General features: G+C 36.0%; 1 protein-coding gene across 10 annotated transcripts in view; it reads right to left on the bottom strand.

The window, feature by feature from the left end:
• The window catches only part of TRDMT1 (tRNA aspartic acid methyltransferase 1), a 78,029-nt gene that overhangs the window by 15,090 nt on the left and 38,134 nt on the right, over positions 1-24,805 (bottom strand). For 5 of the 10 annotated variants that reach the window (XM_040451308.1, XM_040451311.1, XM_040451306.1 and 2 more), the window contains exons 2-5: positions 19,159-19,268; positions 2,582-2,653; positions 1,880-1,945; positions 1,038-1,107 (exon numbers count right to left, since the gene is read on the bottom strand). In XM_040451308.1, the coding sequence (XP_040307242.1) occupies positions 1,038-1,107; positions 1,880-1,945; positions 2,582-2,653; positions 19,159-19,214 (264 nt within the window). In that variant the 5' untranslated portion in view covers positions 19,215-19,268. Of the gene's footprint in view, positions 1-1,037; positions 1,108-1,879; positions 1,946-2,581; positions 2,654-5,222; positions 5,300-19,158; positions 19,269-24,805 lie in introns of all 10 variants that reach the window. The other 5 variants (XM_040451313.1, XM_040451303.1, XM_040451305.1 and 2 more) reach the window with 3 other exon arrangements.

Here is a 24,805-nt window from a genome sequence, read left to right as displayed (position 1 = left end):
TTTTAAAGTTAAAAGGCAATAAATATGAAATAAACCTAATGAGACCAGACATAATGCCAATTTCCATAGTACATGTACTTTTTAAATGGGTTTTCTTTTAATTTCAGGACAAATAACTGTATAATAGGCTAAAGATAATAAATAGGAGGTTAACAAACACAATGGCAAGAGAAAAAACAGACGGTGATACTTGTAATATAAAAGATCTACCAAATATCTTCTCTTAACCACCTACTTTGATTTCATATCCATGAAATAGAAGTCATGTTTGCATTTTGTTTTATTTTAATTGGAGTCTAGTTAACATACAGTGTTATATTAGCTTCTGGTGTACAAAACAGTGATTCAACACTTGCAAACACAACGCGGTGCTCATCAGGGTAAGTATACTCATTAATCCCCATCCCCTATTTCACTCATCCCCAACCCTCATCCTTTCTTGGTAACCATCAATTTGTTGTCTGTAGCTAAAAGTCTGTTTCTTGGTTTATCTCTCTTTTTTGTTTTCCTTTGCTCTTTTGTTTTGTTTCTTAAATTCCACATATGAGTGATATCCTATGATATTCGTCTTTCTCCGACTTATTTTGCTTAGCATTACCCCCTCTCGCTCCGTCCCTGTTGCTGCAAATGACAACATTTCACCATGTTTGCATTTTAGTGATATGTCCCCAAAAGACTACCTAGAAAATTATCATCTGTTCATTTTGCTTTCTATTTTGGATTATTTTGAAGCATTATAAACTACAGTACACCCAATTTGGAAATACCAAATGTCACAGATTTCAAAACACAGTATCCTTTATTTTCTGTGTGGAAATAAATTTACATTTTCTGTGAGCTTCAAACTATATAATATATATTTTCCATAAAATATGTATATAAATGAATCTATGTGTCTGTACTACATTCTTCAGAAAGAACCATGTCTGAACTAATTTCAAGATTTACATAAAATATTCAAAACAGATCCATTCTTTTTATTGAGTCAAATTCCCTTTGGGAAAATTTATAGAAAAATTTATAATTTTGGTACCTACAGAGGTTGGAGATAACAGAAATTCTTGGTACTGAAAACCGCAATTTTCTATTGTTTGTATTAACAGGTCTCTGAAAAGACAAAGACAAAAATAAAGAAAAAAGAAAAGCTTTCACTCTGTGGTTGGAAATGGGGTTCTTATACAATAAATTATACATAAAACTTCATTTTATGTGAAAACTGTGTCGCTACCCAAATTGTTTAGGAAGCGAATGATCCTAGGTCTTTATTAAGTGCAGTACTTGAAAAATTACATTTCTCAAAACAAGATAGAGATAATTTCTATTATAAATAAATAAAGCTGCCAGATAATTTATCCCAACTGGTGAGAGCTAGAATCACTAGTCTACTGATGATATATTTGCTATGGGGATAGAGCTCTGTCTGTAGCAAATCAGATGCGGGAGCTGTTACATACAGACAGTGGCTGATTCAAGGACACAGATACTTTCCCGCTGGGCTACCATCTGAAAGGGCTCTGACACAGGGCTTGCTTCTCCTAACTGGAGGACACAAAATGCCTGTCAACAGGGACATGTCTACTGAAAACATCCCTACTTCTAAAGAAACAGGCAACAATATAAGCAGCTGAAATTGAGAAATACCATTCTCATTTAAATGCGTGATCATTCTGCAAAAATTCCAACATATCAAAATGGGAATCAGGCGAACCTAACTTTGTGAAACTTTCCATTATTAATTAGTCAAAACTGTATTACTGAACAAAATATACAACATATATAAAATGTCAGAATGTATGTGTTTATTTTTAAGATCTTTATTTCACAACGGCTCCCACAATATACCAAGTTTAAGATGAACACAAAGCAAACACATTTTTACCTTGTAGAAGATACTTCAAAACCTTTAACATTTTCTAAAAGGATGTATTTCGGTAATTTTTGTAATCTAAAAACAAAAACAAAAACAAGTAGAATTCTGCACATGTCATTACTAAGAAGTAACAAGTAAAGAAAATCCTTACTTGGAGATATGAGGTAAGTAATTTTTCTGAATTTCTTTGTTTTCATAAAAGAATTTTAGAGGGGATAGAGGCAACTCATATTTTATTCATCTTCCCCATAAAAATGGCATACCTAATGAAGCTCGCATTTGAAACGTTAATTTCCAGTGAAGTTTATCAGAAAACATGGGTTCACACAGAGGCTCTGGATTGCACAACTTGCAAAGGGCTATCGTTTACATAGCATGGCAGCTTCTAGGGTTGGCCCCACGTTGCAGGCCATGGGCAACAGGACTCACCAATATTAGCCTTGTTTCCATTGATACTGTAAGGAGAGGCGATAGAATTTAACTGTTAGACTCTCATTCCCTGTCACTCACTGTAGTGGCAGCCGTGGAAATGGCAAACATTTGTGTGATTCTGTAAGTCGTGGCAGAAGAAATAAATGACATGCAGAGCCTCTGAAAGCTGCATGGATAAGCTGCTAATCTCTACAGAATGACAAATGCCACATTCTCCCAGATCCAAAATTTTAAAGTTAGGGTAAGCTGGTAAAAAAAAAAAAAAATTTAAATTTTTACCTTGGGAGAATATCTAGGATATGTAAGAGGCTATTTGTCCTTGGATCAGTCACATCACCTTGCAGGCCAATTCTAAAGGGTAAAGAACGTTCAGATAAAAGTCACCATGAATCTTACTTACAGAAAGATACCAAGTCACTTTTAAAACATAAAGACTGAGAAAACTAAAATTAGGTGGTCTTCACAAAAAATATGATCATGTTTGTTACTACAGGGAACAAAATGCATTTATTCACTTAATTAAAAAAAAAGCCTTGCCAATCTAATAAATACACTTCTTATAAAACAGTATGCCAAATGACTTACATGAAACAAAGAACAAATAACCAATAAAAACTAAAATCAATTAACCTGTTAAAATCACTGTTTAGGAAACACACACACACACACACACACACACACACACACACGCTGGCTGATGACACCTTTTGCTCTGTCCCAGATGAGACAACAATAGTTCAGATGAATGAGCTGGTTGGGTAGGGCGGCAACCATAGAGGAATGGCACTGATAACTAATCATCCAAGCAGACCATAGTAGGAAAGACTAAGACAATCTTGTCCAATATACATTGGACAGACCTGAATGCTTGATTCTACAAGCAGGAGTTGCAACTTGGTTAGACTAACTAGGTCAGAACAGGTCATGGAAACAGGCAGTACTTGGACTAGCAATTAGATATTACAAGCAAGGTTCAATACAACCAAGAATCACACAGAAATGAAGACTTGGATTGGGCTTAGCTGGTAGAAACAGAAACGGGTTTAAGACTTTGGCACTTATTAGCTCCATTGCCTTAGATGAGTTGCTCGATGTCACTTGTCAGTTTCCTCCTGCCTTCCAGCAAGGCCAGAACCATCCATGGATGTGAGGCTCAGAGGGACACTTACAGTGGACTTGAATACAGGCCTCAGGAAATCTTGGGTTCTTCTCACTGTGGCCCTTTCCTCTCAGCACTCCAACGATGGCAGTGTTACCGAATCGGTTACTGCTGCCATCGGCAGCTGGAGATGGGCTATTACAGTTGGGAGTGGTAGTACGGAAGACACAGGGGGCCCAGGGCAATAGTGTAGGAGGCTGCACAGTGCTGGGGCTGCTTTCTGTTCTGTAGCTCTACTCACTGTAAGTTAAACAGGCCTTATGACTGCATATGCTTGGAGGCATTTTTACATGGATTGCCCTACGCCTTCTCTGATAAATTCCCAAACTGCTTTCAGATATAGTTCAGATATTGCCTCTAAAAGAATTCCTGTCTCCTGACAAAAAAAAAAAAAAATTGTCAAAATCCTGTCTCCTGGTATGCAGCAAGCCATTTTCTCCTCTGTGCTCTCACGGCACTTCCAGCTTCACTTATTATATAGCTTATACCACCTCATAAGAGAATTCTTTGTCAGTCATCTCCCTTAGACTATAAGCTCCTTGAGGATGGTTAACTATGGCATCAAAAGCAATGTCTGGCTTCCAGGCACACAATAAATCCTTGGAGAATTAATTTTCTAGAGAGTTGTTTATTAAAGCAAAACTTATGGGGGACCAGAGTGGCTCAGTCCATTAAACGTCCGACTCTTCATTTCGGCCCAGGTCACGAACTCATGGTTTGTGAGTTCGAGCCCCACATCGGGCTCCATGCAGATGGTGCAGAGCCTGCTTGGGATTCTCTCTCCAACCCCCACCCCCCCTGCTCCTTCAGCACTCTCTCTCTCTCAAAATAAATAAATAAATAAACTTTTAAAAAATAGATAATAAAATAAATAAAGCAAAACTTAGCTGGACATTAAGCCTGAAAATACTCATTTAAATTAGAATATTTATGATATGTGATATCCCACTTAAAATTATCTTACACATTGAAATAGAAATATATAAAAGAATTGATAAATCCTTGCTCTGACATTTTCCAATTGTATGGCCTTCAAAAAGTTACTTAACTTTTCTATGCCACAGTTTCTCACCAATAAAATGATGATAATAGTAATGCCTATCCCATAGGCATGTTAAATTAAATGGCAAACTCCATGTAAGACAGAGGATTATCCTTATTATTTAAAACAATTAAAAATATCTAAATGAAGATAGATTGCTCAAGATTTCATCTAAGATATAATTTCCTGAAACACACAGCCAATAAATACAATAAAAAAATGAATTTCAACATAGCTATAAAAAGTCACAATTAATTATTCAACGTATATATGAATTGAGAAATGTAAAATTTACTAATCCATTCTTGATTAGCTTTTAAATTTTATAGTTATTTAAGAACTGAATATTTATTATGAAAACTTACTTTATTAATCAGTTAAAAAGATACTCTTGAATGCTCATGAGTTTAATGTAAGGTACTTTGGGTCAGAAAAAAATATCATATCTTAGGTAAGTATAAAGGAGGTCCCATATAGTCTCTGTGTATCTTCTACTGACTGAATTACTTTGCTCATTTGGTAGTAACTGCTATTTCCTTTTGGATTAATGCTGAATTATAAATGAGTAGATAAAAGGCACTATTTATGACAATTTTCAAAATTATGAAAATGCAGCTGACAGTCTTCAAAGTGTCCATGCTTGAAACTATGGTATAATTTGATTTAATGAATCCCTCAAAAGTACTCTTCTTCAACAGAGAAATATTTGTCATACATACCTGGTGAATGGCTGACAGGGAGGGCTCATTAAAATCATATTGAAAGACAATTTGTCAAACTCTTCTAGTGTAATGCCCTAAGGAATGAACATGTGGGGAAAATATATAAAAACATGCATAGAATGGGGAAGAAGGAAAAATGCTAACTAATTACAACTAAATATATCAGAAATTATAATGCTTAATAGTTTTATTTAAAACACTTAAAAGTTTATTTTATATATATGTGTGTGTGTGTGTGTGTGTGTATTATACAGAAAACAAACTTACACATGCACATATATATATATATATATATATATATATATATATATAATACTTACCACTTTTCAAATCAACTTCAGTTAAACTAACTGCCCAAAGCAATCTTATGAAGAAATTGAAGAAGTAACACGAAGCTAGGAAAAGCTTAGTGACTTCCCCTAAGTCAGAGCTGTCCAGAGCTGAGCTGGAATGCTCCCTGAATCCTAAGCGTTTCACACCCCTCTCATACCTAAAGCCTAGCACTGCTATGTTTCTGGAGCCAAATAGGGAGAACTTCATTTTACAATTAATGAATCTTTAGCATAGTGTCCAGGAAAATGTTCAACACCTCTGTATCAATAATATTTTTTATTTAGTAAATGTGACTGACCAGTCACCATCCCTTCCAAGCATGTCTCTGCTAAAATATCACCAGATGAAAAAACGTCCCATTTTCAGGTATTCACAATTGTTATATTGTTTAACAGTTGTGTGTAGTAAAACAAAACTTTAAAATCTTACAGATAGGATCAATCAAAATAATCCCTATTGGGCTAAGTAGTTGAAAAATGTGTTATTTTGACTCTATTTTATATATCAGAAGATAAATAGGGTAGAGTAGTCCTCCCTTATTTCACTTTCACTGATCCCACTTTCCGGTTTCAGTCAACTCCAGTCAATCAGGTCCTCCTTCTGACATAGGGTCAGATCAGTAACAGCCTAACCCTGCAGCCACTACGCCTGCATCATTCACTCCCCTCATCTCATCATGTAGGCATTTTGTTATCTCACGTCATCACAAGAAGGGTGAGACCACATTCACCTTTTATCACAGCATATTGCTATAACTGTTCTATCATTAGTTATTGTTGTAATCTCTTACTGTGCCTAATTTATAAATTACCTTTATCGTAGGTATGTATGTATGTATGTATAAGAATAAACATGGTATATACAGTGGCTTTGGTACTATCTGAGGTTTCAGGCATCCACTGCGGTCCTGGAATGCATCCCCCATAGATAAGGGGGTCTGCTGTATACAGAAACAAGTCATGGGCTTTCCAATCTTCATGAAGCTTGGCCAGAAACAAGCAACAAGCCTAGGACCACAAGCTTCCTAAATATGACACATTGCTAACAAGTTCAAGTACATGAAAAGGACAAGCTATATTCGAAGTTCTGTAAAGAGTGAATTAACCTGGGGAACCAATCAGTTGTCTCTACTGTATGAAAAGCATAAATATATGTGCCTGTCATTTTTAAATCACAGGCTTTTAAGTAGTTTAAGGTATATATGTAAAATGAAATCAAAATTAAATATTGAAAAGTTCCTAAAGCACCTCTGAAACCCTTGAGTTCTAGGGAAAGCAGTCTGTAAATCATACACTGACCAGTCTGTCAGAATACACGGGGCAATGCAGTACAATTAGCACATCATACTCAAGTTAAAGAGCCTGTGAGCACAAGACTATTGTGATAAGCAACTTACTAATTTCGTAACTGAAAGCAGATGGATTAAAGCTAAATTCCTAAAACTAAAGTAAAAAGAAAACAACTACCTTTTACATCAGGAGCATCCTATGTCTAAAATCTAAAGGAAGTAAACAGAGTTACTGCCTCCAATACAGCTTGGCATAAAAACTTACAATTTTAAAGTATTCTGCAAAATAGTGATTTTTTAAAAAATCAAATGATAGGGCAATATGCAAGAAATAATTACTCAATTAAGCCATTTACAACTTTATTTAACCTGGCATTCTAGGTCATTTAATGTGTCAAAATTCAAGAAAGTAGTTATGGAGATACACAATTATCTTTAATAATCTTATGTTTGAAAGCTGATGGAAATCTATTCTTTTGCTATAACCAGGCCATAAAGTTATGAAAACACCTTTGCTTTCAGAATACATTAGGTCAACTCAGTGCAGTAACACTGTTTATCACCCAATGATGAGCAGTTTAATAGTTCCCCTACTAACTTTATTACTTCTTTTTGCAGAAAGTCTCCTCTCTGTTCTTATACTTAACTTTCATTTAAACTTTAGGAATAACTTGGTAGGTTAGAAAACTTTTGACTATTTTTAGTAAATTTATACTTAACTTAAAGAGAACTGAAATTTGTACGCTATTCAGTCATATTTCCATTTTTCAAATCTTTTATTCCCATGTAGGTCCTGCAGATTTCTTAAGTTTATTTCTCGGTGTTTATAAGTTTCTTGTTGCTACTATAAATAGGAAATTTCTTCTATTATATTTTCTCACAGGTGTTTGTTTATATATATAAGCTACTGGTTATCATATGTTTTGTAACCAGTCTCCTTATTAAATGTACTAATTGTTCCTCATCGTATTTTTAGCACAGTATGTTTTCTGTTTTCCAGGCCTATACAATTATTCTTTAGAATCCTCCTTGATAGTTATATGCTATTTCCCTTGTGTGAGTATATTACCTAACATCTACAACAATATTAAATAACAATGTCAATGGTGGACATCCTTGTTTTATTCATCATTTTAGCGAGAATGCTTTTAAAGTTTTACCATGTTACTGGACTTGGAGATATGTGTGTGTGTGTGTGTGTGTGTGTGTGTGTGTGTGTGTGTGTTTAAACAGAAATATACACGTGCACACACACACGTAAAGCCACTAAATAACATACGTGTCTGTAGTAGTACACATATGTCCTAATTTTATTAAGGGAGATTAAAAACCCAAATGCAGAAAACCCTGCATTTGGTCAACTATTTTCTAATACATAGTTTTGCTGTTTCCCATTATTAACATGTTGAATAGTATTAATAGAATTCCTAAGTACTAAACTATTATATTCCCCAAAACAAAATCCATTTTGGTTATGCTACATTATTCTTTTAATGTGCTTCTGTCATATTTTACTTAGAATTCCTGTGTTTATATTCATAAGACAATGATTTTCCTGTATTGTGGCATATGGTAGGTATCCAATAAAAACTGAGTGGATATTTCCTACCATTTCCTGTTCTGTGAACTCTCATGTTATTTTGTGCATAAATATGACAATCCTTCTTGAGGACCATCCTAATCATCATTATAAAGTAACTTTCTATGACTCTTAAATGCTCTGGCCTTGGAATCCATTCTAACTAATACCAGTTCTGAAACTGTTAGCCTTTGTTTCCATTTGCCTGGTATGTCCTCGTTTTTAACCCAATATGTTGCTCATTCAACAATGTTCAGAAAGTAATCCATCAATATTTCAGAGGATCTACCCTCTGCCAGGCACTGTGCCAAGTCTGCAACAAGGAACAAACCAGACAAGGTTTCTGCTCATGTGAAGTTTATACAGTACTGACTACTAATTCCTCATTTTCTACCTAGATACATTAGCCTGCAGTTTTATTACTAGCTGTCTTTATAACCGAAGAGTCCTGCTCCTGGTTCTAAACCTCCCTGTGATTTTTTGGGCCTGTGGGCAGTTACAAAGGCTGCCCTTCCCACTCCAGACTCCGAACACAGCCAGCTTGTCGCAGGCTCTGCGAGCTGTCACAGTCGAGGATGCAGGCACCCTGGCCAGCACGTTCTTCACAGATTTGCATGTCTAGGTCTCTTCAAGCAGCTCTGTCAAGGCCTCCTTCCCGGAGACGGTGGTGGAAACCTCGAAGACGCTTCTCCCCACTCTGAATGGTACTCAGCACTTGGCATTCCTAGCCCTCCCCTCTTACAATTTCCCCAAGGCTGGGGCTCCCTGGACGGTGAGCTGACCCCCACATCTGTGCTGACACCCCCCGGCTCTCCCTCCGTATGCTGTCGCATGGGGGAAATGCAGCAGGGGGTCCTGGTGGTTCCTCTTATTGCACAGAATTGCTTACACCACCGCAGTAAGTGAAAAAGGCTTCACTCTTTCATTTTCGCCTTGCTGTTTGAATAAAAACTACTCTGACCCCTGAGAGCTCAGCTGTCTTTCCCAGCCCAACTAAGCTCCTAACACTAACATCAAATAATGTCCTAAAAATCCACACCTTCATTTATCTTTCAAATAGACATATTTTTTGAGTCTCACTGTCCTACTTCAATCACATTATTATCTCTACAGCGCAAAGATTCACACAGTTTTACACATCTGTTTTCTAACCCTAATGTCTTTCCTAACATGGTAGCTTTATTCCTGGGTTCTCTACTTGGATTCATCTCTTGGTTAGATTAAGTGAGTCATTTTCTCAATAAGGGCTCACAGGTACTATGGCTCATGAATTGCCGTAGGTTTTATTTGGGGAATTTCCCCCTCTGTTTCTGTTAATATTTTTTCCCCATTTGTCTTATTGTCTTCTCCAGAGGTTCTAATTACTTTTTTTTTTTAACATTTATTTATTTTTGAGACAGAGAGAGACAGAGAGAGGGAGACACAGAATCTGAAACAGGCCAGGCTCCAGGCTCTGAGCTGTCAGCACAGAGCCCAACGCGGGGCTCGAACTCACGGACCGCGAAATCATGACCTGAGCTGAAGTCGGCCGCTTAACCGACTGAGCCACCCACGCGCCCTGGTTCTAATTACTTTTATCTTAGATCACTTTTGTCTTCAGCAGTTACCATTCCTTCTGCAAATTGTGATCTGTATTCCTTTTCCGTTTTAATTTGCTTTATTTTTCTCAAGCTCTCTCCTGCACAATTCTGGTTGCAGCCCTGTACATTTATTTTTTGCTACTCTGACATGACTTTCATTTTTATAATGGTTTTATTTTTCTCTTCTTTTTTTCCCAGACTACTGGTAACTTTTCCAGCCCCAATTATTGTCTTACTGCTTTTTGAACTGTTGTATACATCTGAGTGAATTCTTGGGTTTTTTTTTTCAAGTTTATTATTAATTTTGAGAGAAAGAGTGCACGTGTGAGCAGGGGAAGAGCAGAGAGGGAGAGAGAGAATCCCAAGCAGGCTCTGCACTGACAGTGTAAAGGCTTGATCCCACCAGTGTGAGATCATGAGCTGAGCCAAAATCAAGACTCGGTTGCTTAAGTGACTGAGCCACCCAGGTGCCCCAAGTTCTTGTTTTGAAGATGTGTTATTTAATGCTTAAAGCTCATAGACGCATGTATGTTTGAAATTTCCTTCTTCTTAATATAATTTTCTGTTGTATATTCTGCTTTTTGTTTACATTTCTTACCTTATTTTATTTTTTTTTTCAACTTTTATTTATTTTTGGGACAGAGAGAGACAGAGCATGAACGGGGGAGGGGCAGAGAGAGAGGGAGACACAGAATGGGAAACAGGCTCCAGGCTCTGAGCCATCAGCCCAGAGCCTGACGCGGGGCTCGAACTCCCGGACCGCGAGATCGTGACCTGGCTGAAGTCGGACGCTTAACCGACTGCGCCACCCAGGCGCCCCTCTTACCTTATTTTAAAATTACTATATTAATATAGCCTCAAATAGGTTCCTGTCTAATTTTTTTTTTTTTTTTTTTTGGCAGAAGGGGGAGGGGCAGAGAGCCTTAAGAGAGAACCTTAAGCAGGCTCCACACTCCGCACAGAGCCCTAGGTGGGGCTTGACTCAGGACTATGAGATCATGACCTGAGCCGAAAGCAAGAGTTGGATGCTCAACTGAGCCACACAGGTGCCCCTATTATTCATTTTTTGATGCAGGCCACGTGAATGGAGGAGTCTGCTGGGAAATAAGGTGAAACAGATACATGGCTGCCACACTGCTCCCAGGAAGGACCTGCAGTGGCCTCTACCCTAAGGGCTTGCCTCTGTCCAGAGTCCACGATCTCGCATTCAGGGCCAGCAAGAAGTCGGCCGCGGTTACCACGGCACTTTCCGCCAGTGATCTGGGTTTTTCCAATGTCTCCTCTCCTGACTGAGAACAAACAATTGCTGGTGCATTTGGTCCTCTTCCTTGCCATTCTTTCCGTCTTGATTCTGCACAAGACATGCAAAGGTTTGCCTGCAGCTGTGCCATCTGCAATCAGTTCCGTCTCATTTCCGTGACACTGGACACTATTCTTCATAGTTTTCTTTCTTGTTTTAGCTTATGTCTAATCCCTACATTCACTAATAATGGTTTTTCATTCCCTTTTTCCCCTTCTTTTCTTCTATCAGGAAAAGGAATAGAGTTATGTAATAGAAGTATCTTCTCAATGCCACATTTGATCAGAAATCCCAAAGAAAACCATTTACAAGTTCAAGTTCTGCACTGATCGATAAATTCTTGAAGGCAAAGACTATAGCTTCTTCAGATCTGTGCTCTCTCCAAGGGCTCAATACCCTGCATGTATTAAATGCTCAAATGATCAATATATGTTGTTTTATAAAACTGAAAATCCCTAGAGTCTCTCATCACTCCTAGGTTTTCCATTCAATTTCTACTCCCTTGTGAAACATGACTCTCAGCATAGCTCCTATATATTTGACCTAGACATGATAACACTCTCTCCACATCAGACCAGGGATATAAGGAATACCAAAGAAGAAACTGAAAGCTATAGGAAGGCAAGCTTTTTTCTTACAGACAGACTTGCAGAGCTTACAGACAGTGAGCTGGAGGTACCTACCTCCATTCTTCCCTTTTCCTAGCCTTCTTAGATCATAAGCAAATAATATGACTTATTACCATCTATTAAAAGTGGCAGTGAAGTATAATTAGCACTAAAACAGGGCAGAGTGCTAGAAAGCAGGAAGCTACACAGGGAAAGAGAGGCAGAAATCTGCATGGCATTCACTTTGAGTGTCTGGTTGGATATCAATCTATGAGTGCATCAGGGGACATGCCATGAGGGAGGGCAAAGAACTACTGCTGGGAAAAGCACAATTACTGGGGAGCTGTAAGCCAAAAAACTAGGACACCCAGAGTAGGAAGACCTAGTTGAGTACGTGGGCTATTTTATTATTATTATCGGAGTGTAGTTGGCATATAATGTTATATTAGTTTCAGGCATACAACACGGTGATTCAATGAGGGTTCATTTTTCTCCACATCCTTGCCAACGCTTATTACTATTTCTTGTCTTTTTGATACTAACCATTCTAACAGCTGTGAGGTGATACCTCATTGTGGTTTTGATTTGCATTTCCCTGAGGATTAGTGATGTTGAGCATCTTTTTCTGTATCCATGAGGTATTTAATAGAGATCTAAGAAAGGTCATATCTTAGTAGTGGGATGAGACTAGCCTCACAGTAAAAGCTATTCAAGACCCACTTTTAAAAAATGCTTAAAAACATACCCTGAGAGAATTAAGCTGATCTGCAATTAACTGCCTGTGAGAACAAAATCCAATATTCCTTAAAGAGTTACAACAAACTGGCTACAATGCCAGGCTCCTAATAAAAAATTACGAGAATGCTAAGAAACAAGATAATGTGACCCATAAGCGGGAAGGGGGTGAGGGGCAAGAGGTGGGGGTGGGGAAGTTCATCAATAGAAAGAAACCCAGCAATGAGAGAGATGATGGAATTAGCAAAGGTTTTAACAGCCAAAAGTATCATCAATTGTTTCAAAGGCCTAAAGAAAACAAAAACATGGAGACAAATTGAATACATGAAAAAAGTTAACTGAAACTTCTAAAAATGAAAAAAAATTGAAACAAAAAGTTACGCACTGAAAAAAATAATAACTTGAAGATATAACAGTATGGCATGTTCCCAAATGAAGCATATAGAGAAAAGGAGAGTAAAAATGAATACCTTCAGTGACCAGCAGGACAATATGAAGGGATCTAATGTATGCATAATTTGAGGTAAAGTGAAAATAGGGAACAGAGAAAATATTTGAATAATGGCTAAAACCTTCCCAAATTTGATGAAAACTATAAACAAGAAAAGCACAAGCCCCAAGCAGAATGAATAAAGAAAAACATACAAAAACATATCAAATAACATTTCTGAAAACAAGTGATAGGGACAAAATGTTCATTGTAGCCAGAGAAACATATATTAAGAGAAATGAAAATAAAAATTATTAGACTTCTAATCAGAAATTAAGCAAACCAGGTAAAGATGGAAAGTGCTGGAAAACTGTTTTAATTCATAGAAAATATGAACTTATGGAAACATCTTTCAAAAATGAATGCAACCAAGGATTCAGTGAAAATTCTATTTTACAATAAAGACAAAATAAAATACTTCTGCACTCACAAAAAACTGAGAAATTTGTCACCTGCCAAATGTTCATGACAGGAAATGCTAAAGGTTTTTCAGGAAGAAGGAAATTATACCACATGCAAACTTTGATTTCAAAAAAAAAATGAAGAGTGTTAAAAATAGCAGATGATATGTAAATAAATATGAAACATTTCAGGTCTTTTTAAAACTTTTAATAAATATTTGACTACTTAATCCAAAAACACTAACAATATATTTGAGGTTTTAATAAACATAGGAATAAAATGTATGACAATAATAGCAAAATATTCTGGAGAGTAAAATGGATGTATATACTGTTGAATTAATTTATGAAGTGCTATATGTTATTTGAAGGTGGGCTTCCATAAGTTAAAGATGCATACTGTAAACCCTAGAGTAGCCACTAAGAAAATAAGACAGATACAAATAGTAAGATATACCTAATAGCCATTAGTGGAGAAACAGACGGAAAAATAGAAAACAAATAACAAGGTAGTAGAATTAAAATAATATTAATAACAAAATTAAATGTAAATGTACTCCAATTAAAAGGTAGAGGTTGCCAGACTGAATAAAAAAGCAAGACCCAGCTATACACTGTCTACAGCAAATCTAATTTAAATACAAAGATATAAGTAGGATAAAATTTAAAGGATGGAAAAAGATAAACATGCAAACATTAATCATAAGAAAGCAGAAGTGGCTGTATTAATATCAGGAAAAGTAGACTTCAGAACAAGAAATACTTCCTAGGGTTAAAAAGGAACATTTCATGATGCTAAAGGGGTCAATCACAAAAAAAAAATTATAAAGTATGTACACTTAATAACAGAGCTTCAAGATAAAATGAAGCAAAAAATGACAACACCGAAAAAAGAGACACATTTATGACTGTAACTGGAGATTACAACACCCCTTTCTCAGCACCTGATAGAAAAAATCAGTAATAATATAGAAAAATTGAACACTAACAACTAACTTGACCTAACTGACATTTACTGAGTATTCCACCCAACAAGAAAAGAATACATTCTTGGGGCACCTGGGTGGCTCAGTCAGTTAAGTGCCTGACTCTTGATCTCAGCTCGGGTCATGATCTCAAGGTTTGTGAGTTCAAGCCCCACATGAGGCTCTGTGTTTACATCACAGAGCTTGCTTGGGATTCTGTCTCTCGTTCTCTCTGCCCCTCCCCTGCTGTGCTCTCTGTCTCTCTCAAAATAAATAAACTAAAAAAAAAAGTTAAAAAAAAAAAAAAGAAAAGAAAATAATACATTCTTTTCAATAGCATATAGATAGAGCATTCACTAGACAAAATGAATTCTGGCCTATAACAAAGTCACAACAAATTTAAAATAACTGAAATCATACACAGTATGACCAAAATAAAACAGAAATGAGAAATCAATAACAGAAAGCTATCTGGAAATATCATGAATATTTGGAAAGTTAAACCCATACTTATACATAATGCAGGGGCCAAAGAAGAAATCAGAAGGCAAATTGGATAATATTTTGAACTGTATGAAAATGAACACACAACATATGACAGTTTGTGAAATGTAGTCAAAACTTAGGAAAATTTACACTAAATGTTTATACAAAAAAAGGAAAACAATCTCAAGTCAATCATCTAAGTCCCACTGTAAGAAGTATTAAAAATTTCAATGCAAAGTAAGTAGAAAGAAATAATAAAGAAAAACAGAAATTAGTGAAATAGTAAACAAATGAATAATAGATAAAATCAATTGCATCCACAGCTGGTTACTTAAAAAGACCAATAAAATTGGTAAACCTCCAGCTTCATTAGCAGAGGGAAAAAAAAAGAAAAGATACAAATAACTAACATTAGGAATGACATACGGTACATCACTATAGAGTTCACATGTAGAAAAAGGATATAAGGAGGGGCGCCTGGGTGGCGCAGTCGGTTAAGCGTCCGACTTCAGCCAGGTCATGATCTCGTGGTCCGTGAGTTCGAGCCCTGCGTCGGGCTCTGGGCTGATGGCTCAGAGCCTGGAGCCTGTTTCCGATTCTGTGTCTCCCTCTCTCTCTGCCCCTCCCCCGTTCATGCTCTGTCTCTCTCTGTCCCAAAAATAAATAAACGTTGGAAAAAAAAAAAAAAGAAAAAGGATATAAGGAAATATGAAAAATGTCAAGCCAATACATTTGACAAATTAGATAAAATGGATAATTTCTTCAAAGATCACAAATTTCTAAAACTAAACAAAAAAATAAATAGAAAGCTTTACTGGTATTGTAACAATTAAAGAAATTAAATTCATAGTTTAAAATCTTCCCACAAAGAAAACTCTAGGCCCACATAGCTCCATTAACTAAATTCTATCAAACATTTATAGAGGAACTAATACTTGTTTTTCAAACTCTTCCAAAAAGTATAAGGCTAATATGACCCTAATACTAAAACCATACTAAAAAGCCGAGGAGAATGTAAAAATATCTAACAAAATATTAACAAATTGAAAACAAACAAATTTTTATTACATAAAAAAGATAGTAGATCATGACCAGGTAGGATTTATCCCAGGAATGCAATACTGAGTTAATATTCAAAAAAAGTTATTGATATAATCACTGTATTACCAGAATAAAAGGGGAGAATGCTATAATCATGCCAAAAGATGCAAGAAAGATAGCATTTGAAAAACTAAAAATCCATTCCTCATAAAAATTCTCAGAAAATGTAATAAAAAGAAACTTAATAAAATGCATCTATAAAAAATCTACAACTAACATCATACTAAATGGTGAATGACTGAAGGTTCTGCCCCTAGAATCTAGAAGAAGGCAAGGATACCCAAGGCAATCCTATTTAATCAATACTGTACAGAAGATCCTATACAATGCAATAAGAAAAAAGTAACACCGATTGGAGGGGAAAGCAAAACTCTTTATTCTCAGATAGTATTTGTGGGTATGTGGAAAAATCCTAAAAAATCAAAGCTATCAGAATAAATTAATATAACAAAGTCACAAGATACAAGGTGAAGGTAAGAAACACAATTATGTGTATTCTTATATGCTAGCAATAAACAATTCAAAATATATTTTTTAACAAACACCACTTACAAGAGCATCAAAACCCACAGGTATTTAGGGATTAATTAACTAAAATGTGTGTAAGACTTGTACACTAAATAGTATAAAATATTGCTGATATAAATTAAAGAACATCTAAATAAATGAAGAGAGATAACATATTCATGGACTGAAAGACTCAATTTTATTAAGATATCAGTTCTTCCAAAACCAATCAGTGCAATTCCAATAAAAATGTCTTTTTTTTTTTTTTTTACTCATAGAAATTCGCAGGGTGATTCTGAAACTTACACACAAATGTAAATGGCAGTGTAACCAAAATAATGTTGGAAAAGAAAAACAGAGATTCGAGAACTTACACTACCTGAATTCAATACATATTATAAAGCTATAATAATCACAAGAGTGTGCTATTGGTGTAAGGAAAAACATACAGATACTACTGAAGAGAGTCTGGAAATAGACTCACACATTTATGACTTAGTTTTTTAATAAAGGTGTCAAGGAAATTGAGGAAAGGATAATCATTTCAGAAATGGTGCCAGGACAATGTTTTATGCACTTGGAAAAAAATAAATGACTGCTACTTCAAATTGCACACAAAAAGTAACTCTAAATGAGTCAGAAATCTAAATAGAAAAGCCAAAACCATAAAATTTCTAGAAGAGGGAAAAATAGGGTGAACAAAGATTTTTTTTTTTAGAACACATAAAAACGTGACCCAAAAACAAAAAAAAGATAAATAACATGTGCAGTTTGATGAACACAGTTAAGGAAATGAAAAGACAAGTTACAGAACTGGAAGAAATCTTTGTTATATATATTCTGACAAACAACTTGAATCCAGAAAACTTAATAAGCCTTTCAACTAAATGATGATATTACAAACACACCAAGTAACAAAAATTGGGCAAGAAATTTCATCACCAAAGAAAACACAGAAATAGCCGAGAAGTACATGAAACGATGCTCAACATTATTAGCCAGCAGGGAAATGCAAATTAGAATCAGCACACACGAAAGAATCACAATACCTCTATATGCTCACTAGAATGGCTACAATTTTAAAAACTGACAATATCAGGGACACTTTGGTGGCTCAGTCTGTTAAGTGTCCAACTTAGGCTCTGACCCTGATCTCGTGGTTTGAGTTTGAGCCCCGCATCGGGCTCTGTGCTGACAGCTCAGAGCCTGAAGCCTGTTTCAGATGCTGTGTCTCCCTCTCTCTCTGCCCTTCCCCTGCTCTATCTGTGTGTCTCTCTCTCAAAAATAAATAAACATTAAAAAATGACAATATCAAGTGCTGTAAGGATGTGAAACAACTGAAACATGTACGTGGTTATGAGACTGTAAGATGGTATAAGCACTAGAGAAAGCAGTTAGCATTTTCTCATAAAATTAAAGAAACCTACTATATGACCCAGAAATTCCAGTTCTGGGTATTCGTCTATAAGAAATGAAAACAAAGGTTCACACAAAAACTTGGACATGAATGTTCATAGCAACTTTTTTGTAATGGTCGAAAACTGGAAACAACCTAGATGTCTAACATCATGTGAATGGATACATACACTGTAGTGTAAAATATTCCACTGTACAGAATATGACTCAGCAATAACAAAGAGCAGACTACCGATATGCACAACAACATGGGTGAATTCAAAAAACATTATGTTACACAGAAAAGTTACACCCAAAAAAAACTCACCCTCATGATTTTATTTGTGATGTATTAGAAATGGAAAATTTAATCCGTAATGACAGAAAGATCAGTAGTTTCCCGGGGTTGGGGCACCAAGGAACACTGTAGGGGATGGGCGTTCTAAGTCCTGATTGTGGTGGTTACGCACTTGTATGTACTGGTCAAAACTCAAACTACACACCTTAAATGAGTGCAGTTTATTGTGTATAAATTATGGCTTCATGAGAAATTCATTGTAAAAGTCGTCACAACAAGAAAATGAGAGAAAAAAACAATTTCATATTATTTTTAAAATAACTATTATTTACTAACACTATTTAAAAACAGTGTTAAATACCTCTGCTGAGTTCATCACGTGTACTTTTAACCTTTAATTCTGACAGGCTTGCTAAAATAAGAAGCATTCAATAAATAATAGCCAATGACTGCCTCTCTCTCTCTCTCTCTCTCTCTCTCTCTCTCTATATATATATATATATATATACATATTATAGTATGTGACTATTGCTTGAAAGTAAAGAATTAATCAAAGTTTAATGCCATTAGAGAACCATGAATTTAGGAGTCAAACATATTCTTACGTTTCATTCCCTTGTCTCAGAAACCAAAATACTGAACTCTCTCACTCTCACTCTCTTAAACTGAAAATTAAAAAAAAATAAAGGCAAAATAGAGCATGCCATCTTCCCACAGAACAGAAAATGTCGATGCCCTTCTCCTAAACTTCTCATTCGTATATAACTTATTCTCCAATTAACACACCATCGATCAGTATCATACAGTGGTTTTCAATCACGTTTTCCTCGCCATCTACTTATCAAAGCAATAAGCATGATTACTCACTTCAATTGTCTTGGCCAGTAACTGAGTGTGAGGAAAATTGTACGCGTACACTTCATTAGCGACAGTGTTTACGTCAATGGCAGCCACCACTTGTGCAGGAATACAGCTTTCTGTAATGATAAATGGAATATCTTAAAATGCAAAGTCCTCAGTATCAACGTGTTCACTTTACAGAGAAGTCAAAGTAGCAGAATTGTGCAGCACGTTTCCTCACTAGCCAGAGCTCAGATTTCCGTGGCTGACCAGGCTGCGGGAGTCGGGCACGAAGGGAAAGACGTGCATACTTCTGGCTCATTACTCTAAACAGCATTCTGAAGCTAAAAATGAGAATTAAATGTTTTAGTCAGTATTTCTGACCTTTGCCTTCCTCACTCCATTAAGATACACACTTACAAGTTAAATAGAAAGTTCTAGTAAGTTCAAACAAACCAAAAATAGGATAGTTAAGTATATTCTTAAAAACTGTATCACGTGGAAGTTTATATAAATAAATTAGCTACCATTTGCTCTTCACCTTCTAATGTTAATATAAAGCTGCTTCCCAATATCACTACAAATGCTTTTAGTTAAATTTGGGGGATTTCTTTAACAATAATATTATTGAGATATAATTTACATTCCAAAAAAATTCACCTGTTTAAGGCATAGGCAAGTTTTGAAATGAAATCAACAGTTAAGTGGTGTCCAAATGTATAAAACACATAGACTAAAAAAAAAAAAATCTTGACAGCCTAGGACAGAATGTAAAAAGAGCAAGGGAAATAATTCCAAGGGCCTTCACTGCCCTTCTATCTTGCTGCTAAAAAAATAATCAGAAGAATTTTCAGAATGCTATCAGATTCAGAGTTCTGCTATAGCCCTTCACTGGCAGTCAACAATGAGGCTATGTAAACACACATACCTGCTGTCAGACTTTGCAATTACCACCCCCTTGTACTCTTTACTCAAACACATACAAAACTAATCATGTATATATACTGACCGAAATCAGGAGAAAATGTGAAGTTTTAAAAATAATAGTATTTGAGACTTCTGAGAAATACCATAAGAAAAAATATTACAAAATTGCATAATACCTCCAAACAGCTATTTCTTTAATAACCATTTGCTGTTAATAGTTAGCACAGGTAGACCAAATATCAAAAAATGAAAAGAAAATTTAGTGGTGAGAAGTTAGGGCTCATGCAGCAGGCACCAGAAATAAAACCCGGATCACAGAAGATGGAGTAAAGAGGAAGGCTCACACACACTCAGAAAATAATCACAGCCATTCACTGAGGCCTAAAAGTGAAGATGCCAGACACAAAACAAGGGCGTAAATGTCTTTAAGTACATATTTGCTGAAGACACTCGGCCAGGACCAGCTATCTCCTAGGTATAGATAACTGGAAACTCTGAGGTCCGGTGAGTAATATCATATAGCTGACTCTAACCGAGTTTAAAAGCAGTAACTAGTCCCTTGCCTTGATATAAAGTTGTACATAATATCTTTGTCAAGGGCATCAGAGAAATCCTGAAACACAAATCAAGAAGGCTTTTAAACAAACAAGAAAATTAGTATATAAGGATCATTTTGCAAAATCACAGACCTGTTATAATTCAGGTCAAGAACTAAGTTACTACTAAGCACTGTAAGAGAGCTCAGAATTAAATCAACTTTATTGAACTATTTTACTGTTCTGCTGAATAAGATATCTTATGAGCATGATGTAGCCTGCTTGCATTTCCACAATATATGCAGCAAACTGGGATTGCCTGGAGTTGATTAATATGACTTTTCTCTTTTTTCAGGCTGACTGACAATCTACAGTGATGTGCTGAATCTGTACCACAATCAATAATTAATTTTATGTTCTTGCATCATGTGCCCGAAAGACACAAAAAATTACAAAAAGTAACTGCCAAATAAATGTTTTATGTGGCTAAGAACTGATGAACCGAAAATTCTCAGAAAACAAGAGATTTTAAAAGTCAATAAGCAAATGCACTGTTTACACATTACTGTGGATTGTTGTAAAATTAGGATCCACTGCATGACCTAAAAAGTTACTTCCATGATGAGAAATGGATGTACCAAGATATTGCTGACAGTAATTCAACTTGCTTTTTCAAAACAGAATTGTTCTGGGGTATAGACATGTTTCTAAGGAAACATTTAGACCTATAAATAACAATTTAAAAAAGCAAACCTGTCAATTCTGTCAAAATCTGGACTTGAGATCCAAAGACAAGTTGACTAATATTTTCTACTATATACTTGAAAAATCCAAAAATCTTTGTCAAGCCACATACACATATTTTGAAAATGTTTAACTAACAGTATCTAAGTGAATATAATTCACTTAGTGAGTTTTGTACAAGTGAGCTAGATCTATTACTTAAATCATGCAGGAGCAGGGATTCTTGAAAAGAGAATTGGGGAAAGGGAACCCATCAGGATCTTCTAGTGGGATGGAGCATCGGATGTGTTTTCAGCACTTTGGTCTATTGCTTTATCTGGATTTTATTCATGATATTTCAGTTATTACACTGGACTGTGTACGTATCAACAGGAAACATGGGTATAAAAGGTGAGACACTCTAGTTAGAGAAATGCAGTATAAATGCTGTGAAAATATTGTCAGATCAGATGTACAAGGAAAGACAAGAGGTATCGTACTATTTACATGAGGACTGAATTGAAAAAGGTAGATTTAGTTATACCAGGAGAGATTTCTAGGGAAATGTAAGAAATGTCACTGACAATACATGCATAAGTCCTGCTCTCAAATATGTCTCAAGTAGGTAAGAATCTCTCTCTCCCTCTCTCTCTCTCTCTCACACACACACACACACACACACACACACACACACACACACACCCTATGTGAATAGCAATAATTTTCCTTCTTTTTCTGATCACTCTTTCTGGAGAAGTTGTAGGAAAAACCTCTGGTTGGTAGTAGTGAAAAGGCACAAGTTCATGCTCTACCTGCCTTTCCTAACCAAATAAATCAGAAAGTTTAATTGTGCATAGTTACTAAGGTGGGGGGAAAAATTCTGTTTTTAAAAATGTAAATATAAAATTAACCAGTCCACTTGGAAATAAGAAAAGTAGCTTAATTTTTCTTTGTTTTCTTTATCATTTATTTTCTGACTTGTACCTTATATGGGTGAGTAATTATTTGAATGAGCTCATTATAATCACACCTGAGACACCGAATCAGGTATGTTAATACTGACACCTAGTTGTGAAATGAAAGGTGAGTTGAACATATCCAATGTCTATTTCCTTTCATTCAAAGTGATAGCTTAAGAATAAAAAAGTACTATGCAAAAACAGACCTGAATGGATTCTGGATTTAAAATGATTACTAACGAGGCACCTGGGTGGCTCAATGGGTTAAGCATCAGATTCTTGATTTTAGCTCAGGTCATGATTGCACAATCATGAGTTCGAGGCCCGCATTGGGCTCCAAGCTTAGCATGAAGCCTGCTTAAGACTCTGTCTCTCTTCCTCTGCCCCTCTCCCCCACTCATGCACTCTTTTTCTCTCAAAAACATAAATAAAATAAATAAAATGATTGCTAAGTGTTTTATCACTATTAGCAAAGTATATTTCTTTTCTTTTTAAAGATTCTTGCATTTCAAAACTTGCAAATAAATTCTCTGAATTAAATAAAATTTAAAATAAGTCTCAATTTTTTTACAAAGTCCATTAATTTCCTTAGAAAATCGCCTTAGAAGTTTAGCCAACAGTAAACCAAAAAAACTTACTTTGGGTCAAGATATACACTAGATCTTTGTTACTAAGACCTCACTAAATACAAGAGCTCATCAACCAGAAAGTAGACAGGAACCACTTGAGACCTGTGTACAGACCAGAGCTGGGGAAGTGGGACAAGAGAGAAAAGTGCCAAACTAATATTTAAAAAGGAGCACACTGAATTTACATGGAAAGAAAAATAAAGATGCTATGCCAGATAACAGGGCAATGTGGAGAAGAGGAGACAATGCATTCTGATTAGGACCTTGAGAACGGAAATGAAGATGTTAAGAAAAAAGAAGAACGTGATAGTTTGTGCTCTCTGGCCTTTCTACTATCGGTTTGTTTCTACTGTGGAAACATAAATGTAATGGCTGCACTCTAATCACCATGTTAGTCCATGAAGAGAAGGGCCACTTTCCAGGCTGATGAGGCAAAGAAGGAGAAGGAGCGGACGTCCTGAAGGACTTCACAGAGTCGCTGTAGCAGCCCTGGATTACTACGTCTAGACATATTTTCTGTGAGAAACAAATTTTGACCTTTTGGACACTATTATTTTGGATGTCTCTATTATGGACAGTTGAACCTAATCCTAATGAATGCATGAACCCAAACCTAACAGTTACCCCAGCTGTTCAGCCAGGGTGTGTGTGCACACGCGCGAGGAGAGGATTTCAGGTTCAGTTCCTATTTAGACCGGATCAATGTACTTGGGCAAACATTTATTGCATCGTGTGTGCAAAACATTTTGTAGACCCACAGGGATGGATACACAAAGTGTATATTTATGGAGATCAGGGGAGTCTTAAAATTAAAACATTGTTCTTCTCTGAAGTACAAGAATCCCTCCTTTAATGTAAAGTTTTCCTTATGAAGGGGATTCCTACTAAGCAAATACTTTCTTCATTATTTTTTAATTTTTAGTACTGAAGTACAGCCAGGATACAATATTAGTTTCAGGTGGACCACACAGTGATTCGACAATCCTGTACATGACTCAGTGCTCACCATGGTAAGTGAAGTCACCATTGGTCACCGGTTAACACTATCTCTTCATTAGTTGTTAAAAGTCACATCTATGTTTCCCTGAGAACAACTCTGAAGACTTGATTGAAGGAAATATAAAAAATTTAGAAAACTAAGCAAAATCATACATTAAATAAACAACTCAAAAATCTAATACGGACAGCATTCCTAGCAATACCAGCACCATGATATACCTCAAAATCTCAAAAGCAAAACCGCTGAAACTCTGCAACAGTCATAATCAACCTCATGTATTTTCTAACCTCAGTAATCTCTCACTGAATACTTGTGCACAGCAAGACTTCCTCAGATGAGTTATCATAATACTGATTAGAAGGTGACACAATAGCTCCCACTAAGGAAGTTCTGGTTTCCTTTTGGAATGATGGCTTGAGTGTTACCCAACAGCCTCTGTGGCTCTTGACATAAAACAAAGGTCAAACTAAAAATATTGATAATGATTACTAAAGAGGGGACACAATCATAATTTCTTTAATTTCTCAGGCTTTCATGCAACAGATCTTTTAATGATTACAAGTGTTCATAAGCCCTTTTTATAAAAGGTGGTTGGTATTTTTAAATGATTTCTTGTCCTAATATTAAGAAATGTCTCCTTCTGGGGTGCCTGGGTGGCTCAGTCGGGTAAGCAACCGACTTCAGCTCAGGTCATGATCCTGCAGTTTGCGAGTTCGAGCCCCACGTCGGGCTCTGTGCTGACAGCTCAGAGCCTGGAGACTGCTTCGGATTCTATGTCTCCCCCTCTCCCTACCCCTCCCCTGCTCATGCTCTGTGTCTGTCTCCCAGTCTCTCAGTAATAAATAAACATTAAAACATTAAAAAAAGAAAAAAAAAAGAAATGTCTCCTTCCAATTGAAG

Source organism: Herpailurus yagouaroundi, unplaced genomic scaffold (genome assembly GCF_014898765.1).
Source record: "Herpailurus yagouaroundi ecotype Mexico unplaced genomic scaffold, PumYag 203, whole genome shotgun sequence".
Classification (NCBI taxonomy): domain Eukaryota; kingdom Metazoa; phylum Chordata; class Mammalia; order Carnivora; family Felidae; genus Herpailurus; species Herpailurus yagouaroundi.
This window is presented reverse-complemented; position numbering and strand designations above follow the sequence as displayed.